The sequence below is a fragment of the Cryptomeria japonica genome, chromosome 3 (assembly GCF_030272615.1).
Source record: "Cryptomeria japonica chromosome 3, Sugi_1.0, whole genome shotgun sequence".
In the NCBI taxonomy this organism is placed as follows: Eukaryota; Viridiplantae; Streptophyta; class Pinopsida; order Cupressales; family Cupressaceae; genus Cryptomeria; species Cryptomeria japonica.
Genome location: NC_081407.1, coordinates 431,571,833 through 431,592,274, shown reverse-complemented (window position 1 = coordinate 431,592,274; position 20,442 = coordinate 431,571,833). Strand labels below are relative to the sequence as shown.

At 36.8% G+C, this 20,442-nt stretch overlaps 1 protein-coding gene across 1 annotated transcript in view; it reads left to right on the top strand.

Moving 5' to 3' along the window:
- Nucleotides 1-20,442, top strand: part of LOC131070411 (beta-glucosidase 42) — a 260,228-nt gene that overhangs the window by 143,743 nt on the left and 96,043 nt on the right. The window contains exons 8-9 of the mRNA XM_058005922.2: nucleotides 19,661-19,776; nucleotides 20,137-20,351. Coding sequence (XP_057861905.1) covers nucleotides 19,661-19,776; nucleotides 20,137-20,351 — 331 coding nt within the window. The remainder of the gene's footprint in view (nucleotides 1-19,660; nucleotides 19,777-20,136; nucleotides 20,352-20,442) is intronic.

The window sequence follows — 20,442 nt, the reverse complement described above, 5'->3', positions numbered from 1 at the left end:
CGTGCTGAAAGGGGGTTGAACTGAACTTAGGCAAATTTTCACTTTTTTACCCCTCTAGGTCTTGCATTAGGCAGACTTGAAATTCATGACCGTTGGCATTGTGCCTGTAGTTTTTGACGGAACTACAAGCAAACCTTCCACTACTTACCTGATACTCACCCTCACAAGACTTGCATTCCTAGCAACTTGACAATTTTGCAACATGACCACATCGACAACTTAACAACTAGGCAACCATCTTGAACCAAACAAAACCAACATCCTCTCACTAGTTAAGGTTAACAACTGCGAGGTTACTGCCAAGCTTGAGTATGACCTAAATAAGACACATAAGCTAAGCAAAAAGTGGGGTTCCCCATTTGCAATGGCACGATGTGTTAAAACATCACAATACAACACATCTCCCCTTAGGAAGAAACAAGTCCATTGAATGATGAAGAGGCCACTCCATGTCCAATTGAAAGGAGGGAAGTCTCCAAATAGAACTCTCTCAAAACTGAGTAAGAGTCTCCAAGCTTGAATAAGCCACCGCAAAATCATGATCAAACTGATCAAACTCAACCCTAGAAAAGTGACAAATCAAGTGAATGAGGAAACTCATCAATGTCAATCTCCAAAGAAGATGTAGATGAATCAACAGTCGTGCAAAAACTGACATCAAAGAGGAGATAAATCCCCTCAAGTATGTCTCCCAAATCTGCAAGATGAAACTCCACAAACAAGTCCAAAATATTTGCCAAATACTCATCCAACATAGGAAGATTGGAAAAACTATGATCAACTTGCTGAATAGAAGCAATCTCCAAACGAAGAAGCAGGAGGTGGAGGAATAGGAAACTCAAGACTAGTCTCAAGAACACCAAGGTTCAAATGATGAAACTTCTTCTCACAAACATGATTCACCCATGATGGAAGGGTATGAACATCAACCAAAGGAATATCATCATCAAGAGAAAAATGAGAAAAGGAATACAAGTGAGATGCATGATCCACCGCCCCTGTAGCAATGATATGTCTAGTCTCCATGTCTCTAATATATACATGATTAGGAGTGAACTCAATTATCTTACCTTGTGCACCATGAGTAATTCGATAAACTAAAAGGAGATTAGTGGTCAAGGAGGGTACACAAAGAACATCATTAAATGATCCCTCATCCATATCAATAGAACCTTTCCCACAAACCTTCATATATGTATTATTACCCATCAAAATGTTAGGTGAACTACAAGCTCAAAAGAATATAACATATCCAAAGAGCATGCCATATGAGGAGATGCACTTGAATCAAGAAGACATCTCCCATTTCAGGAATAGTGGAGGACAAGAGTGCTTTACCTTTCATCTCATATACAAATTCTATGTTCCTAGAGAGTGTAGATGCAGATGCTGTCAATTGAGAAGTTGAAGAAGGAGATACTGATGAGGGTAGCGGTATATTGTCCTTTTGAAGAAGGTGTGTAAGCTCATCCATCTTCTTATTGTAACACCTATGCTCGTCATGCCTTTTTCTCTTGCAATAATGTAATGTCCCCTCTTTCCTACTAGATCACTCAGATATAGAGGTTCACTTGTTACCCATCTCCGTAGGTGAATTCAATGAATAGGAGATGATAGTGATATCACATGGGGGTCTACACTATTATTTGATAATGTTATTATAATATGAAGTCACTTTTTTCTAAAAGAAGACAAAATTAATTAAAGTGACTTTATAAGAAAAAGTGCAAGGTTGAATTACATTTATTAAAAAGACCTCATGGCACATTTTCCTAGGCAAAGTGTTTTAAAAAGGTGGGGCCAAGTCAATGACTAAAAGGACCCTCAAGTTAGGCGATTTGGCAAAGATTTATTATATTTAATAAATTTCATTTATTTCAATAATGAGAACCAAGCTTGTAAAACGCTGTGATTTAAAATCGCGAGTAATCGCGTGCCCTAGCCGGGCACGAGTTACTCACACTTATACTCGGCGACGGGTTTATGAAAAAATCGCGGCGAGTTAATCGCGTGAAAACAATTGAAAATCGCCAAAACGCGACCAATAAACCGGCAGTAAAAAGTCATATCCAAGTTTAGGTATTACATTAAAAAAAAACTAAATGCGTTGTATTTTATTTCTCTGCATGCCGTGATGGGAGCCAAAAAAAAGACGTGACTAGGGCGACGCGAGTGAGATTAGGGAATCACATGCAAAAAACGACTCATTTAGGGCACAAATCGTAGGCTTGCAGGAGAAATCTAGGCATTTTGGAGCACAATAGCAGGTTTTTACAAACATGTGCCTGATCCAAACAAGCATTTCATTTTTTTTTTAAATACAGTTCTGTTTTTTTTTAATATGATTCTCTCATTTTTAAATTTTTATCTTCTAAGTTTTAAGAGTAATGATATTATTGATAATTTTTTTTAAAGTTTATTATATTAATTTTTTTAAAATTTATTCTACTGTTATTTAAAAATAGCAGTGATAATAAGTTTATTACCATTGTTATTTTAAAAAAAAGTGATAAATTGTTAATTAATTTATTAACAATTTATCAATATTATTTTTAAATAATAGTGGTAATAAACTTATTGTCACTATTAAATAACAGTGACTTATTTTTAAATAAAAATATAAACTTATTATCACTGTTAAATAACAGTGACTGTTATTTTTATATAACAGTGATAAACTTAATAGTTAATTGATAGGATTTATAGGAATGTAATAATTGAATAACAGTGTTATTGTTCTCTAAATGTTGTCTCTCTCTTTTGCCAGGTTCTTTTCCAATTTTTTTTGAAAGAAAATGGCTTCTAGTTCTATAGTTAAAAATTGTGGCAAAAAGAGAGACCCTTGTTGGAAACATGGGACACTAGGTCCAAAATGAGGAGATGTCCTTTGTAACCATTGCACTAAGATTATTAAAGGTGGCATTAATAGGTTCAAATATCACCTTGCAAAGATTGAATGTCAAGATACCAAAACATGTAAGAAATGCCCTGAAGAGGCTACAAGGGATGCAATAGCAGCGCTTGAAGCATATGATCAAAGGAACGCAACAAAAAAGAGAACAATAGACGCAATGGCAGCCCCAAGGGCAGATTTGAGTTCTATAGGGTCACATATAGATGTGGGAGCATCTAGTTCCTCCCTTGGGCCACGGATACGAGGAATGGGAAGTGTTGGCAGCCATATGGAAAACTACTTTGTTCCACGTAACACTCTTGGTGCACAACTTGGATTGCTAGGCACTGCATGGAATAAAGAGGCTCACCAACAAGCAAAGGTGGCATGTGCTAGATTTTGGATCTACAACGATATTTCGTTCAATGTTGTTTCTAGTCCATCTTGGGAACAATTGGTCACCGCATTGACTGTGGCAGGTAAGGGGTTCAAGTCCCCAAGTCGTTATAAGATTAGTGGACCATTATTGCAAGATGAGGTCCAAAACACTCATGCACTTGTGGAAGAGCAAAGGAGTATTTGGGAAAAGAATGGCTGCACCATTCTTTCTGATGGGTGGACGTATGGTAGGAATAGGACACTCATCAACTTTCTAGCTGCTTCAGGGGGACAATTAGTATTTTTAAAATCTATTGATGCCTCCAATGAAGTGAAGAATGCAAAGACCTTGTGCAACATGTTGGATGAGGTGGTGATGGACGTGGGAGTGCAAAATGTCATACAGGTTGTGACTGATAATGTAGCTGCATATGTGGCAGCCGGCAAACTTCCAATGGCTAGACATCCGACATTATTTTGGAGCCCTTGTGCTGCCCATTGTCTTGACTTGCTCCTTGAGGACATAGGGTTACTAAGTTGGGTAAAGAAAGTGGTTGAAGATGGAAGGAATATCACCAAATACATCTACAATCACACATGGGTCTTGAATCTTATGAGAGAGCACACTAATGGTAAGGATCTTGTGTGATCGGGGGTCACATGCTTTGCTACCAATTTCCTCACCTTGCAAAGCATACTTGCTACATTGCCCAACTTGAAGTGGATGTTCGTAAGTGAAAGATGGTTGGGGAGTCCTTATGCTACAAAGCTTGAAGTAGAGAAGGTTGTGGTTGCCATTTTTGATTCTAATTTTGCCAAGATGGTGGAGGACATCATTAATGTAAGTTTTGAAACTTTAACTGATGATTTATTATTTAATTTTCTAATATTACAATTTGCTGATTTTGTAAATTTTTTAATATCTAGGTGTCGGAACCGTTGGTGAGGGTGCTATGATTGGTGGATGGGGATCATAACTCCATGGGGTATCTGTATGAGGCCATGGATAAGGCCAAAGAGGCGATTCAACACTTGTATGCGTCAAACAAGACCAAGTATGAACCCATATGGCACATAATTGATCGGAGGTGGAACCATCAACTCCACCAACACATTCATGTTGTTGCCTACTTCTTGAATCCCAAGTTTTTTTACTCCCTGAGTTTCAGAGCAGATGCAGAGGTTAGAATTGGCCTTGACACATGCATTCGGAGATTAGTTGATGAGAACCTTCGAGACCTGATACTTGATGAGTTGCAAAGCTATAAGAAGGCCACAGGGCCATTGTTTTCTTCACCTGATTGCAAACATAGGAGAGACACCTTACGACCAGGTAAAAAAAAGATATGTTTAATTTTATTTAACCATTTATTTCTCTCTTTAAGATTATTAAAATCTTTATGTTATAAATGACATTTTTTATCTTTGCACATTTGGTGGGAAGATTATGGTGCCACAACGCCTAATCTTCAAAAGCTTGCCATCCGCATATTATCGCAGCCTTGTAGTGCTTCTGGTTGTGAGCACAACTGGAGTGTTTTTGAGGCCATCCACACAAAAAAGCGCAATAGGTTGACTCAACAACGCTTGAATGATCTTGTCTATGTGCGATACAACATTCGATTGCATGAGAAGGTGCAAGGGCAAGATTCACATGAAGCACTTGACTTGGATGACACTGATCCATATGCAGCAAAATGGGTTGCTCCTCCTGATGATGTTGATAATGATTTGGATCCATTCCTTACAGATGAGCAGCTAAGTGAGTTAGAGAGGGCAGGAGAGGAATGGGATGCGGAAGTGGCAGCACGTGAGGAGGGAGAGCATGAGGTTGATCATGCAGTAGAGGCATATGTTGAGGATGTTGCCACTACTTTAGCACCACCCCCACAACAACAACAATCTGTTTTGAGCTTTAGTTGTAGGCACAATTTATGATTTCTCATTTTCATTGAACTAAAACTTGAACTTGATATGTAATCAGAATTTTAGAGGTTGTTGTTTTGTGGTCTATGACTCTATGACTCTATGTCACTATGATACATTGATATGTATTAAACTCTTATTCATATGTTGCACTTGTTTTTTGGTTTATGCTACGTATTTAACTCAAACTTTGATTTATATATGATGGAAATCAATATATGTTATACAAATTTGGTGTAAATGTGTGTTTTTGAATAATATTTAAAAAATAAATGTATTTTCAAATGTTTGATTAAGTTGCTGAGTATTGCCGAGTTTTTCCCCGAGTTTTGGCAAGTCCCAAGTTTTTATAAAAATTTGGGCTTGCCGAGTCATTGTCGAGTTTGAGTTTTTCAACCTTGATGAGAACCCTAATAAGTTCGATTAGGGTTAGGGAGGTAATAAAGAGAGATGAGGAGATTCATTTTGGCATCTTGAGAAGTCATTTTAACGTTCAACTTTTGGAGATTGAGCTTTGGAACTCAATTCAGCAGCTTTGCAATTTTGAGGAACGAAAACTCCTTGAAGAGAAGGTGAAATTGGACGATAACCCAATTCATAGGATGGAGGAATTCGCCTAGAATTCCTAATTGGGCCTCACTTCAGATTTATTGCAGCATTACAAGGAATTTTTATGCAGATTGGAGAGGGTTTCAGATTGAAGGTAGATAATTCATTTCCTATGGCAGCCGTACATCCTCCAGGTGCAGCCATACCATAGTTGAAAAACTCGGACTCGGCAAGCCCAAAATTTTTAAAAAACTCGAGGCTTGCAAAAAATCGGGAAAAAACTCGACAATAACTTGGTAACTTTATTGAACAATTGGAAATATAGTCATATAATCATATTTCATTTTAACTACTTATTCAGTCATATAATCTTATTACATTTTTATTCGTGTTCAAAAACTAGATTAAAACCTTGGTGCATCGTCTCATGGCCGAAAAATAGAAGTTGCGAATTAAATTTGTAATTCCTGATGATTTTTTCTCGAGAAATAGGGTTTAACTTGTGAGATTTTGCGAGTATTTCCTCAAAAATGCTGCGTGTTTTTATAGAAACTCGGGGCCGAGTTTAATGGCGAGTGACTCGGCTAGGGTTTTGACCCGTGAGTACTCGTGAGTTTTTGAAAAACCCGCAGAATTTTTCATCTATGAGCCATACTATTTGGTGATCTTCCAGAATGCTAGATACCACGATTCATCCACTAGAGGGTTTGAATCTCTTGAATTTCCCATGGTCAGCGTAGCACATCAGCAACTCAGTGATTTTTAGTGGTTATAGGAATAAATTACACCTCTAGTTATCGTTTTGATTAGTAGATTGAATAATTCCTCCTGGGAGCCAGGTGTGGAAATTAGTGGAATTCAAATATTTGTTTTTGTTAATTTTCCTAGTGTCAAATTAAACTAATTGGGCCCATTTACAGCAGCTGGAAGCACTTTGATTGTTTCATTCTTCAATTTCATTAATAAAATGTCCTCCAAGATGGGCGTTGGACTCCTGGTATGCTACTTCTTGTCCTAAATAATTAGAAGTCTTAATTTTGGAAGTATTTACATTACTGTTCATTAAAAATCGGAACTCTGATTTATTTGTCAGTCAATTATATTCCTTCATTCTGTGGTTCAAAATGTTATTTCCTTGGCAATTCTATCACACTTAAACTCTAAGCAAGCATTGACATCAAATCATAAGCATAAAACTTGTAATATTCCCAACAATTTTTTTTAATTTTTAACAGTTTAACAAACACACCAATCACCCGTTAGGGTTAGAATTAAGCAATCCAAATCAATTGAAAGGAACCCTACACCTTTTGATCACTGAGAGCCCATACTGGGAGGGTGAGAGCATATGGTGATAGGGGATCGTTAGATGCAATATTTGAAAAAGCCGATTACAATATTGGGTGGCAAGCCAGCCCCTTCCACTTTCCAGCGGGTAAAACAAGGAAACTTGGCGGTGAACCAGCCAAGTGAACAAGAACACACTCAAGCACAAATCACTGTACTGTGATATTTCAGCGGGAGGACTTATTACTAAGCAAACTCAACTCAACCGCTTATGCAGTGGGAGGACAAATTACAAACAAAAATCACTCAACTGCTTCTACAGCGGGATGACTGAACTACAAACATAATTACAAACGGAGAAGGTGGCCAAGCCAACCTCTTCCACTTATGCAGTGGGAATTACAATGAGTACTTCAAATACAATAGACGTTAGTACTACTAACCAACAATTACAATGATGAATACAATGAAGTACTAAAGGTCACAACAATGAAATTCAGAGAAATACAAGCTAAAACACAATTAACCAAATCTGATGTAAAATATCATCAGACTCCAACACTAGACCAGCAACACTGAAAGACTCACAACATTCCCGAAACAGCTCCAAATCGTGCATGAACATAGGCAAATGGAAGATATGACCAAGGCGAACAAGATAGGAGCAAAAAACCAACACCAGAAAGACCAAAAATGAGCAGCATGCAATCTGAGGCACCTCCAGGAAAGGTATGGCTAGCAAGGAAGTTCAACTTGCTGCTAAAAATCAGAATTCACACCAAAAACCACACCCACACAGAAGAATAATCACCCAACCAATACACTTCCAATGAGCTGCTACCCAGAATGATCGGTCGCACAGGCAGGGAGATATGAACAATTCTTCGTTTCAGCCACTCCAAAATCAGCAACACAGGAAAGCACACTCACAAATGACTCCAACAACACATTGAAATCAGCTAGGTACTGTATTTCAAGTACGAAATTGTGCAAGCTAGGAAGCCACAACTTTGAAGCTCAAATTCACTCACCATTTCGGCAACATAATGATATAATATCTCCAAGATGTCCAAATGAGGCTCCCCACCTTGTATATATAGATTTTTGAATCTCAAATTCACATGAAATGGCGCCCAAATTTCCTTACATTCATATGCATTTCATTTCATAACCTCCTCCAAGTATGGCGTCCACTTACCAAATCTCCCTAGTCAGACTTTCCCAAAAAATTGCCATATTATAACATTAACAATACAAAGCATAAAACACATTAATTTTTGATGCCATCAGCTTAGGGAAATAAAAATGTGACTTAGGATAAATGATAAAATATTTTCCTTTGTAAGTCATTCCTCCAAAATTGATCAGTAAAACTAATTAAATATCAAACTTTAGGATAAAGTAATAATATTTAATTAATCAATTATAAGTCAACTACTAATCACTGCCAAATCAAACTGCGAGTTGAAGTGCAAGAAAACACAAATCTAAACTGGATTGGGGCTCTGCCAAGACAACCAAAAATAGTATTACCTGAACTGACACTTACTAAAAATTAGTAAGTTAGGAAAACAACTCCGAAAAACATGCTCGTCGAACCCGGTGAATGAGCTCAAAAAACCCAAAAAACCCCCACAATCCAATCATCTGACATCAACTTACTAAAAATAGTAAGTTCTGCAAACTCCCTTGAACTGATTGCATGCCATACCACTATGAAGCTTACAAAAAACCCAGAAGGAAACCTCAATTCTCTCTACCAAACTCCAACCAAAACATCCCTGAAAACTGTGAGGAATCCTCCTAGAAAATAGGAAACCTCCTCATTCCAGTCAGCCTATGGGTTTCCAGAATAGGCTAATGGACCACTGATTACCGCATACCGAGAAGGGGACATTACAAAACCTCAGAGAAACGAATCTAAACTTCAATCAATAGCAACCAAACTTAGAAAAAATTCAGTATAGAATTGGCAGGGATCTTTCAAATAAACACATTTCATCTTCTTTTTGGATGATTTCTCTTGAGAAGAGGTCTTGGATTCAGGTAGGCTGTGAAGGAGAATCCTTAACTCTCTCATTGGACTTAGAATCCTTATAATGCTTCTTGTCCTTGCTAGTTGAAGCCTTTGGATGTGGATCTTATGCAAGAAGCACTTGAGACCTTGAAGGCATCGATGTATCCATCTGTGCCAACTTTTCTTGTTCCCTTGTGACTTGTGCTGCAAGACCGCCAAGAGAAGACATTTTGTGTGCACTACCTAGAGCATCCATAGCAGCATAAAATGCAGAAACAAATACGAAACAATCAGGACCCAGCTTAGAGAGAATAGATAGAATCAAATGTTCATCATCTTTTGTAACCCCGCATTCTGTCACTCAATCTAAGAGAACTGAGCTTGGTGAAAAAGTCTTGAACATTGTCAAAATGTCTAGGATCAACACTCATTAATTCATTCTCCAATGTAAATTTCCCCATCTTATTTGGCTTACCAAAGAGACTCTCTAGGGTAGTCCAAATTGCATTAGGACTTTTACAAGATACAACATGATATCTCAAATCAGGAGAAATAGACATAATGAGATTACCAAGAGCTTCATCTCTTTGATCAAATCATTTCGTCTTTTTTGTAGCACCTGTGGGTTTTGGATCTTGGCCAAATGTGATTCACTTCAATAGTATTTGAACAACAAAATCTCCATATTGGATTTCCACTTATGATAATTGTATGGATTTAGAAGCTCTACTTTAGGCAAATCCATGATGAAACAAGAGATAAAAATGGAGCAAAACCAATATTGAACTTTAACGGAATAAAAACAACATCAAACAACAATATATCTAAAAATAGCTTAATCATTGCGAACTTGACGAAAAGACCTTTTCATTGATATTTGGATTGCAAAAATCAGCCTTAATTTGTAGAAGCTATGCAAAAAATAAGAAAGGCCTATACCAGGTACTTTTGAAGTATCGAGGGGCACAATACTCAATCACTCCATGTGACTGTGACTGAGCATTGGGGCAAAAATTAGATCCCACAGTATGAGAAAGTCTCAATTGCTCAAGAGCATGGCAGGTGACCCTCGCCACACAAAGTCTCTTATCTTCCTCGAATGACAACACAAGATTCCACAAACCATTTCACAATTCACTATGAGCACCAATGCATATAAGAAAGCGACAAATCCAAACACAAGCAATTTGGGATTAAATCCCAAAGAAAATGCTTCAACCCTACACATTGAGGGACCACCAATGAATGCTTCGGCCGAACGCTAAATCAAAAAAATTGCTCAAGAAAAATTGGCCAACGTAAATATTAACTTAAACATATAATTTGTTAAATACAATTAATGATATCAGATTTCCACAATCCATAGCTTAATATATCTCAAACTTTTTGGATTGGACTGTAGTAGTTTGTTGTATCAACATTTCAGATCACATTCAGCGATCCATCATCAGGATACTAGAGAGCTAAGATTGGATGGTACGATTTGTACTAGAAATGGTACATCCCAACATTAACAAATGTCCTCTAGTCGCCCTCTTATCACAACAAAACTCCAGCAAACACTGATATATGGAAGCAATGATTAAAATGCATAAAAAATCTCCATCCTTGCAACAACTTTGATTGAAGCACAATGGTGGTCTCCGTATAAAATCACTTAGCTAGCTGTGGGGGGGACCATCAACTCCAAGAGGGTTTTGTCCTCAAGAATCTTTGAAAGAACTTAGGTTCATTCCAACAACATAACAATATCATTCTCTAGTCTAAACTTCAAATGAGGTCACATCCTCCTTATATAGTTTTTTGGAGGGAAAATACAATTAGTTGAAAATAATAATTCCAATATCCTAAAAAATGACTTTTAAGAAAGATAATAATACTTCTCATGTGGAAAGACCCCCTTTTCCGGCTAGGCGTCCACTTTTGAGGCACGTTATCAACTTAAAAAAAATATATTACTCTTAAGCTGTCAATTTAACATTACATCATTAGAAAGTTAAGTGAATATTTATATTATTTTACCAGAGTTGTGAAAAGCACTATAATGCTATTGTATTCAAAATTTGATTATATCAACATGATAGTAAAGACTTGGGATGATGATCGAAGCCAACCAAATGACTTACTAAAAATAGATTGCTCCTATAAGAAGTTTTGATAGCCCACCAAAAGTTGGAAATCACTTTTGAAAGTGACATGATGATTCATACCATCAACTAAGCTTTTTTCCATGAATAAAAACCTTGCAATACTAAACTTGTGCATTCCAAGATATTTGGAGTTCTCCCAAGCACACCAATTAGCCTTTGAAAGAACTTGGAAACTAGGCTAACTATCACAAACCGCTTTTGCTAAAAATGAGGACATTACAAAAGAGACATATCCATCTATCATTTGTTGGTCCATCCTCTTAGTATATTTTGATTATAGAGATTTGTAACCTAATAGAAGTTACTGTTAGCAGGTTGGATAACCAAAAATATTATTATGAGAAGCAACACTATAATCTTTAGTCATAGGAAACTTATTCTTGACTTTGTAAAGGTATGACTTGACAGGAGTGGCACCACCTCGATGGATCAAAATTTGTCTTTTGTAGACCTTAATTTGTTGGGTATGAAGTATATAAACAAAGTTTTTTTTAGCGTGATTAGGTTGTTTATGAAACAATAAACTTAGCCCTTTTGAGACTGGTTGGTAGTGATTGTTAATTTTTCCATGATGAAGTGTATCTCCTATCCCATGTGCACCTTAATAGAGGTCCTTAAACTTCGAGTTTTTAAAAAATAAATTCCCCTTCTCTATACACAATCCCTTTTTCTCATCACTCACACTTATATAGGGCCATGTTTTTTGGATTTCACATTTAATTTTTACTCTTTTAATTAGGCACATTCCTAGGGTTTACATGCACATCACTATTAGGGCACAATTTGTTAAGAAAATTGTCTTTGATGCCTTTGCCTTTGGCGTGCACCTATGCTCTTGATCATGACTTTAGGTATTCCCAATCATCCCTAAAAACAATGTGCAACTCTACCTCATGGGTGTATTTTGCTTAGATTTTTAAACACATTCAAAGCCTTATCTTCTTATGGGATTATGCTTTGCTATTTGAAAATACAATTCATTTTTCCTTTGGGGAACTTGCTAAATAAAGATGGTGATTGGAATTGGGTACTAAGTGATGATCATTGTTTTTTCATGATTGAACTTTCTTATATGCCTTGCTAATTGTGTTTGATAGTTCTTCTTCATCCTTGCAAAAATATCGAAGACGACAAAGCTTAACTAGAAAAAACTTCAAAAGATAGCTTTTGTAATGTCCCTTTCCTTAAAGTAATCTAGGAGGACTTATTAGCCTATTTAATTCCTGTAGATCATAGTTGGAAAAAGATAATTCATTAATTTAATTATTTAATATTATCTGACCAAGCTTATTCTAAGGGTAATATTATCTAATTAATTTAATAAGTTCATAAAGTGACTGATGGTTAATTAAGAAAGAGTTTAATAAAGTCACTTTATTATTTCCTAGACTAAATTAAAATATTAAAAGAGTGCAAATTTGAAAGGTTTTTCTAGAATCTTCTTGGATAATTATAAAAAAGCGTATGGCTCATTTGAGAAATGCTGGGATTATTTTTCTCTTGTTGATTTTGCAGACCCTAGGACAGAAACCCTAAGAGATTGCTGGTTTTAAAAGTAGAACTATCTGCCTAGCCAGTTGTTTGAGAGGTCGTTCAGATTTCTCATAGTGATTTTACGAGTGAAAGTAATGAAATTTGTGATGTCTCCTCTAGAGACAAATTTCAGGGATTCAAATTAATAAGTTTGATAGGGGATGGATATTATGTAAATATTAAGCCATTATCTTGGTGTGGCATTGAGAAGAGAGTTGGGTCACATTGAATAATCAAATCATGGGTTTTAATGAGAGCTTTTTGAGGCTAGCCACATCATAAAGTCGGAAGACTTAATACTAGATGTGAGTAGAGGAAGTACAGTTTGTGGAAGAAAGGAGCTTGAATAGTTACATAACCCATCACTCTGTTGTGCGTGCCATTTCCACACCCTTTTGTCTACAAGCGTGAGTATTCTGGAGCAAATTGTGGCCATTTTGGAAGGCAATTTGTTGTATTTGCATTTTTTTCTGAACGTAGAGGGAGAAGAGCAGATTTGGGGCCTTGGTTGACTAGCTGAAGTAATCTAAATGTAACCGCAGGTAAGCCTGGAAGTTGTGATTCTTCCTTGAGGGGAATTGATTGTCTTGCAGTATACATTCCATTCATTGGGACGCCATTGTTAGGGCAGCAGGGACAATTTTATTGCAGGCCTTTTATCCTGTGTGGTGGCCACAACTCTCTCTTTGTATTTGGATTGGTAAAGGCTTGAACTGAAGGTTGGGAGAGGACATTCACTGTTGGTATCTCAGTTGCTTATTGGCATTTCTGAGCACAACAAGACTATTGTCTGATTCATATGTATGAATTCTATTTGTTTTTTGATATTTTGGAGCATTGTATATTCATCGGCAGATGGGTATTTACATTTTAAGGCCAGAGGATTGTATTACCCTTTCATGAATGTGAATTTAGTTTATTAATTAAATGGATGATGATACTTCAGTTCTAGTACAAATGTTCAGTCACTATATAGTATATATATTGTTTATTTGAGCAAGAAGTTGCTTAAACTTATCTCAAATCCGAACCAATACCCTTGCAAAAACTGAAACAATATATTCTCTCCTCCAAACAACTATTTGACAAAATTAGTTTGTGGAGAATGGTGAAAATTTGGGCGAAATTTCTGTAGGGTTTTTATAGTGGTATTGGAGCTGATTTTCTTTCTAGCATATGTTTCATATCAGAGGTTGAACAAGGTGAAGTGAACAGTGATAGAGATCGAGAGCATGGAGGACAAAGAGAGGATCCTAGCACAAGAGACATTCTCAATTCTTTGGCTAGGGTACAACACAATATGAAACAACATATTTTGGCCAACAACAACAAAAACAATAACAATAACAATAAAAATAACAATGGTGGAATTAATGGCTAAGGAGATAATTCATTAAACAATAGAACTACAAATCAACGTATTGGAACAACTAATTCAAAACCTCTCATGCTCATATTTCTTCGTAGAGTCCAACTGCAAGCTGATCATGGACCTACACATCATGAATTGCAGGATCAGCTATTACAAGATTGGAGGGATGTAGGTGTAGATTTTTAGGATAGGATGTCTTTTAGGGACTATGTGAACCTTGGCATGAAGGATAGACCTCACAAGGGTGGAAGATCACATATTAATGACCTACAGAGAAAGGTTGGAAAACTAACGGTTGCCTATTACGATAGGTTTTTAAAGACAAAGACAAGAGCATGGATGCAGAAAATAGACACCTAATTTCAGCTTAACCCCATGCCGGAAGATGAGGCAATCAAGCATGCTGCTATTCACTTGGTTGGTACCACTCGTGAATGGTGACATCATGGAACGATTACAATGGGACATGATCATAATACCTCGTATGCAGAGTTTATTGAAAAAGCTCATTGATAGATTTGATAAGGACCCAAATCTTCATATTAAGGAGTTAGCTCGGCTAGAAAAGTGGGGTTTAGTGGACACCTACATAGCTGATTTCTAGAGATTATCATTTTTGGTCATTGATATACTAGAGAGTTGGTTGATTGTACTGTGCATGGATAGATTGTCAAATTCTTGAGAGGATGGACAAAAGATCACAGTCCAAACACTTTGCAAGAAGCTATTAAGAAGGCCGGAGGCATGGAAATTGCAATTAGCAAGAATAAATTTCAGTCTAAAGGATCCTCATCTTAGAAGGATAAGGATAAAAAACCTTTTCACATGGAGTGGCCTAAAAGAGACAAATTAAATGATGGTTCATATGGAGTTGCATAGAAAGAAATTATGTTTCAACTACAAGGAACCTTGGGAACTAGGTCACAGGTGTCTAGGGAAAGGCAAGGTCCATTACACTGAGGTGGTTTCTAACAGTGAGGAAGAAGAGAAGTCAAAACACATTGAGGGCAGTGAGCAAAATGATTCAAATGATGAGCAATTGAGTGATGAGGGCTAGTCATCTAAGGGGGTGAAGGGTGGAACTATTTCTACTTTATCTAGTACAACTAGATTCAATTCTTTCATAGTGCATGGAGTCTTCTAGGGGCAGTGAGTGATAGTGTAAGTAGACAGTGGGGCCGCTCCAATTTTATGCTCTACATTGGTAGCTAAGAGGGGCATACATATTGAGAATTTTGAGGGATTCAATCCTATAGTAGCAGATGGATTTAACATTGCATGTTTACAATGGGTACCTCAATTGAGCATTACTTTGGGTAATTATATTGTTACTAAGGATTTCTATGTGTTGGACTTGAGGGATAATAATGCTATCTTGGGCATGCAATGGTTACATTCCCTAGGGAAAAACTCTTCGAATTTTTAGACAATGGAATTTTGATTTAGAGTCGATGGGAAGAAGGAAGTATTGAGGTGTATGTCCAATGGTGCTCCCAGGATCGTTTCAGCAAAAAGAATGGAGAACATTTTAAGACATGGTGATGTAGGTTGGGCAACCCTATGTTTGATATCCATTAAGGCCTCTAATGGCAACCTTAAGCATTATCACATAAACATTCAGATAATGCTGGATAGACATAGCTTAGTATTCAATGAGACTCTAGGAAGACCTCTAGATAGAGGATTTGAACACACTATTGAATTGGAGGAAGGCTCTAAGCTTATTATTGCCACTCCTTACATGCACCCTAGGAAGTTTAAGGATGAAATTGAGAAAGCCATCAAGGAGGTTCTAGACATGGGGCACATTAGACCCAACTCAAGTCCCTTTGCTTCTTTTTTTTCTTGGTGAAGAAGGATGGGACCATGAGAATGTGCATTGACTATTGTGCCTTAAGCAAGAAAACAATTAAAAACAAATGTCCCGTTCTTGGGATTGGTGAGCTGTTAGATGAGTTGCATGGTGCAGTTTGCTTTTTGAATATTGATCTTAGATCTTGGTATTAGCAAATTAAAATTAGGGAACAAGACATCCACTAGACAACTTTTTGGTGTCATGATGGACAGTACGATTTCTTGGTTATGCTCTTTGGTTTGACCAATGCTCTCACTACTTTCCATTCCTGCATGAATCACATCTTTGACAAATAGTTGTGGAAATTTTTGCTAGTATTCTTTGATGACATACTCATTTACAGTAAGACATTAGAGGAGCATTTGGAACATTTAGATAAGGTATTGCATATCATGGAGGCAGAATCATATATGTCAAGGCTTCAAACTGTGAGTTTGGAATGACAAAGATTCTCTATTTGGGTCACATCATCAATGCTAAGGGAGTTTAGGTGTATGAGGAGAAGATTTGGGCAATCATTGATTGGTCACATTTGAGGACAATCATAGAGTTACAGGGCTTCTTTGGGTTGTGTAGTTACTATAGGAGGCTTGTTAAGGGGTTTTTGCAACTAGGAGTACCTCTAACAAATCTCACAGAGAAAGGTGCTTTTAGATGGACAAATGAGGCTTGATGGGCATTTTGATATATTGAAGGAGTTGATGAGTACTTGTCTTGTTTTGGGCTTTCTAGATTTCACTCAGCTTGTTGTGCTAGAATGCGATGCTTCAAGTGAGGGGATTGGGGCAATTCTAATGCAGAACAGACACCCATTGCATATGAGAGTCAGAAGCTCAAGGATACTGAGAGGCTCTATTCCATGTACGGAAAATAAATGTTCACCATCATGCATGCTTTGCAAAGATCGAACAGTACTTAGGAGGTGGGAGATTTGTGGTTAGGACAAACCTAATGGTTTGAAATACTTTTTGGGAGTAGAAAGCCTTGAATGCAAGGCAACAAAAATGGGTCACCAAAGTAAAAGCATACGACTTCGACATAGAGTATGTTAAGGGCAAAAAGAATGTGGTTGTCAATGCTCTCTCTAGAAAACCCTTTTCTTGTTCTCTAGTAGAAATTTCAGCTGATTGGAAGGCTAACCTCTTGGTTGAGTATTTTTATAAACACCTTTTCTTATTTGCTCATGGATGGAAAGATTTAGGTTGATAGGTATAAGGTACTAGATGATGCCATTTACTAGAAGGATTGAATCTATTTTTTTCTTGAGTCTTAGCTTAAGGAGAAAAGCTTGTGAGATACACATGATATTCCACTGGCAAAACATCTGAGTTATTTCAAAACTTACTGGTAGATCAAATAGAGGTTCTGTTGGAAGGGCCTCAAAGATGATGTCTTCATCATGTTAGAGAATGCATCATTTGTCAGTAGAACAAGCCTGAACACACTTTTCCAGCAAGTCTCCTTAAGCCATTACCTATCCTAAAGTAGAAGTAGGTAGTGTATCTATGGATTTTATCATTGGTCTTCCGAAGATACAGGGTAGAGATTGCATTTTATTGGTTGTTGATTGGTTGACTAAGTTTACTCATTTCTTTGCCATCTCAATGGACTATAAGGCACCCTTGGATGCCAAATTGATTTTTAAAGAGGTGTTCAAACTCCAAGGATTGTCGAGAAACATAACTAATGACAAGGATAGCAGATTTATCAACGCATTTTGGTGTGAGCCTTTAGGTTAGCTGGCATTGAATTAACCCCCGACACGAGTCATCACCCTTAGATGAATGGTTAGAAAAAGATTATGAATAAGTGAGTTGAGGGTTATCTACGTAATTATGTTGTAGTTCAATAGAAATCTTGGATTGGGTGGTTGCATCTAAGAGATCATTATCACATGTCAATAGGAATAACTCCTTTTAGAGCCTTATATGGTTATGATTCTCCATCATTCTTAGATTTGGCTTTTGGTGATAGCAAAGGTCACAAAGCTAAATAGTGGATTTAGGAGAACTAGGACATCCTTAACATCCTAAGGATAACTTACAGAGTGTTCAAAACCAGCAAAATTTGTATCCACATAGTCACAAGTTTGAGCCTAGCTTTGAGGTAGGAGACTCGGTGCTCTTGCCCTTGTTGCCTTATAAATAGTCTTCTCTGAAGAAGAGTGGTACAGAGAAATTAAAATCACATTTTTATGGCTGCTACAAGATACTTAGGAGAGTAGGGGAAGTTGCATATGAGCTTGAGCTGTTGGAGAATAGAGGGCTTTAAAATGTATTTCATGTATCATGCCTCAAGAAGGCACTAGAGAACAAATCACTACTTCAATAGAGCTACCTCCCTTGGATGAGGGCACATTGGTTTTGGTACTTGATGAGATTCTGGATGTTAGGGACAAAAGTTGAGGAGCAGGATGATAAGGGAGTATCATATTAAATGGAGAGACTTGCCAGTGGAGGATGCCACTTAGGAGGGAGAACAAACTCTTTAACATTCTAATTTGCAATTTCTTGAGAGCAAGTAATTTCAGGAAGGGAGGACTGTAATGTCCCTTTCCGCAAAGTACTTTAGGAGGACTTATTAGCCTATTTAATTTCCGTAGGTTATAGTCGGAATAAGGGAATTCATTAATTTAATTATTTAATATTATTCGACCAAGCTTATTCTAATTGTAATATTTATTCAATTAATTTAATAAGTTGTATAAAGTGACTTTAATGGTTAATTAAGAAAGAATTTAATAAAGTCACTTTATTATTTCCTAGACTAAATTAAAATATTAAAAGAGTAGGAATTTGAAAGGTTTTTTGAGAAGCTTCTAGGATTATTATAAAAGGGCATTTAATGGCTCATTTGAGATATGCTGGGATTGTTTTTCTCTTTTTGATTTTGGAGAGCCTCATGGAGCTTGAGACCTTAGGACAGAACCTTAAGGGATTGCTGGTTTCGTTAGTGGAATTATTCACCCTAGCCAGCTGTTGGGGAGGTCATTCAGATTTCTCATATTGATTCTATAGGTGGAGGTAACAAAATTTATGATCTCTTACATTCAAGGCAAACCTTAGGTTACATTGGTTTTAAAGCAGCCCTTTCCGCATCAAAAACCATTCTTAGGGTGCACATGCTATCTTGTCATTAATTGCTTTGATTCTTTTTGTTCTTAGGTCTTAGTTTCACTTGAGCAATAATTTGGAAGTAAAAATGGTATGTAAAACTGCTCTGTCCCACTGCCACCCCTATCTTGTATAGACAAGGTTTTGGGATAATGTGAAATGTATGACTTGGGAGCAGTAATTTGATCAGAGTTTTTTTTTTGGAGTTTCTCTTTGGCACAGCCTCTTGTCTTGCCAACACAATGACTTGTGGTGATGTAAACATCCTTCTTTTTGTATAGAAGTTTCTCTTTTTCAAAATTGAGATTGGGCATAGTAGCATATCATATTCTAGTAAGTTTAATGTTTATTTATTAAGTGAACTTCAGCATACAAGCACCATACTAATTGAAATGGACGGTTACCTATTGAGTGCCATTAAGTTAGGTAACTTAGGTTAACTATTTGGTATCTTTTTTATTTGCCATTGATTTTATTTTGGTAAGGTATGAGACAAAGCACATGTGATCCAGGTTATTAAATATGAAGCAGGATTGTTATGTTTTTTTTTCATTTTAAATTAATGCAAATTTTTGTAAATCTATTAGGGTAAGCAAGGTGGTGTTATAGGTATCACAGTAGATGGTGAGGGAGCTGAGCCTTTTACAGACACAGAAGAGGATAAAGAAGCAGCACAAAGGCGCCTTGAATTTCAGTTGGGCTGGTACAATCCTTATGTATACTTTTTAGCTGAATGAAAATTATTGCTTTTTCTTTTCTATAGGAAGCTTTGTATATAGGCTGTAGGTAATTACTTGCACCTGTGGACCCTCTTTGTACTCATTACATTTTTAGTCAATCATCATATTTCTCTGCAGAAAGTGGTTTGGCAGGTACTCTAATGCTCTTTAAAAATATTTGGTTTCAAAAGATGGATACGATGCTTAGTTCTAAGATACTAAAAACTTAGATATAATGTAACGTTGTTAACTTACACAAAATCTTTATACACAATGATGAGGAGAATATACGCCTTTGTTTCTTTATATCTTTTGCATAAATTTAACTGGGATTTTCAACATAGGTTTCTGGATCCTCTCTTTTTTGGTGAATATCCAGCAACCATGCGCAAGAAACTTGGGGACCGTCTTCCTCAATTTACAGCTAGTGAGGTTGCTTTGTTGTGTGGATCAGTGGATTTTGTTGGACTCAATCACTATACAACACGCTATGTGATGCCACAAATGGAGAAGTCTGAAGAAATTGGTTTTTATGATGATCAAGATGTACATAGAATAGGTAAGCTCCTCAATTTAATGTATATTCCATTAAGATAAACTTCCCAGGTTAGAAAATCTCTCCATGTTTGCAAAATTTGTGATAGAAAATA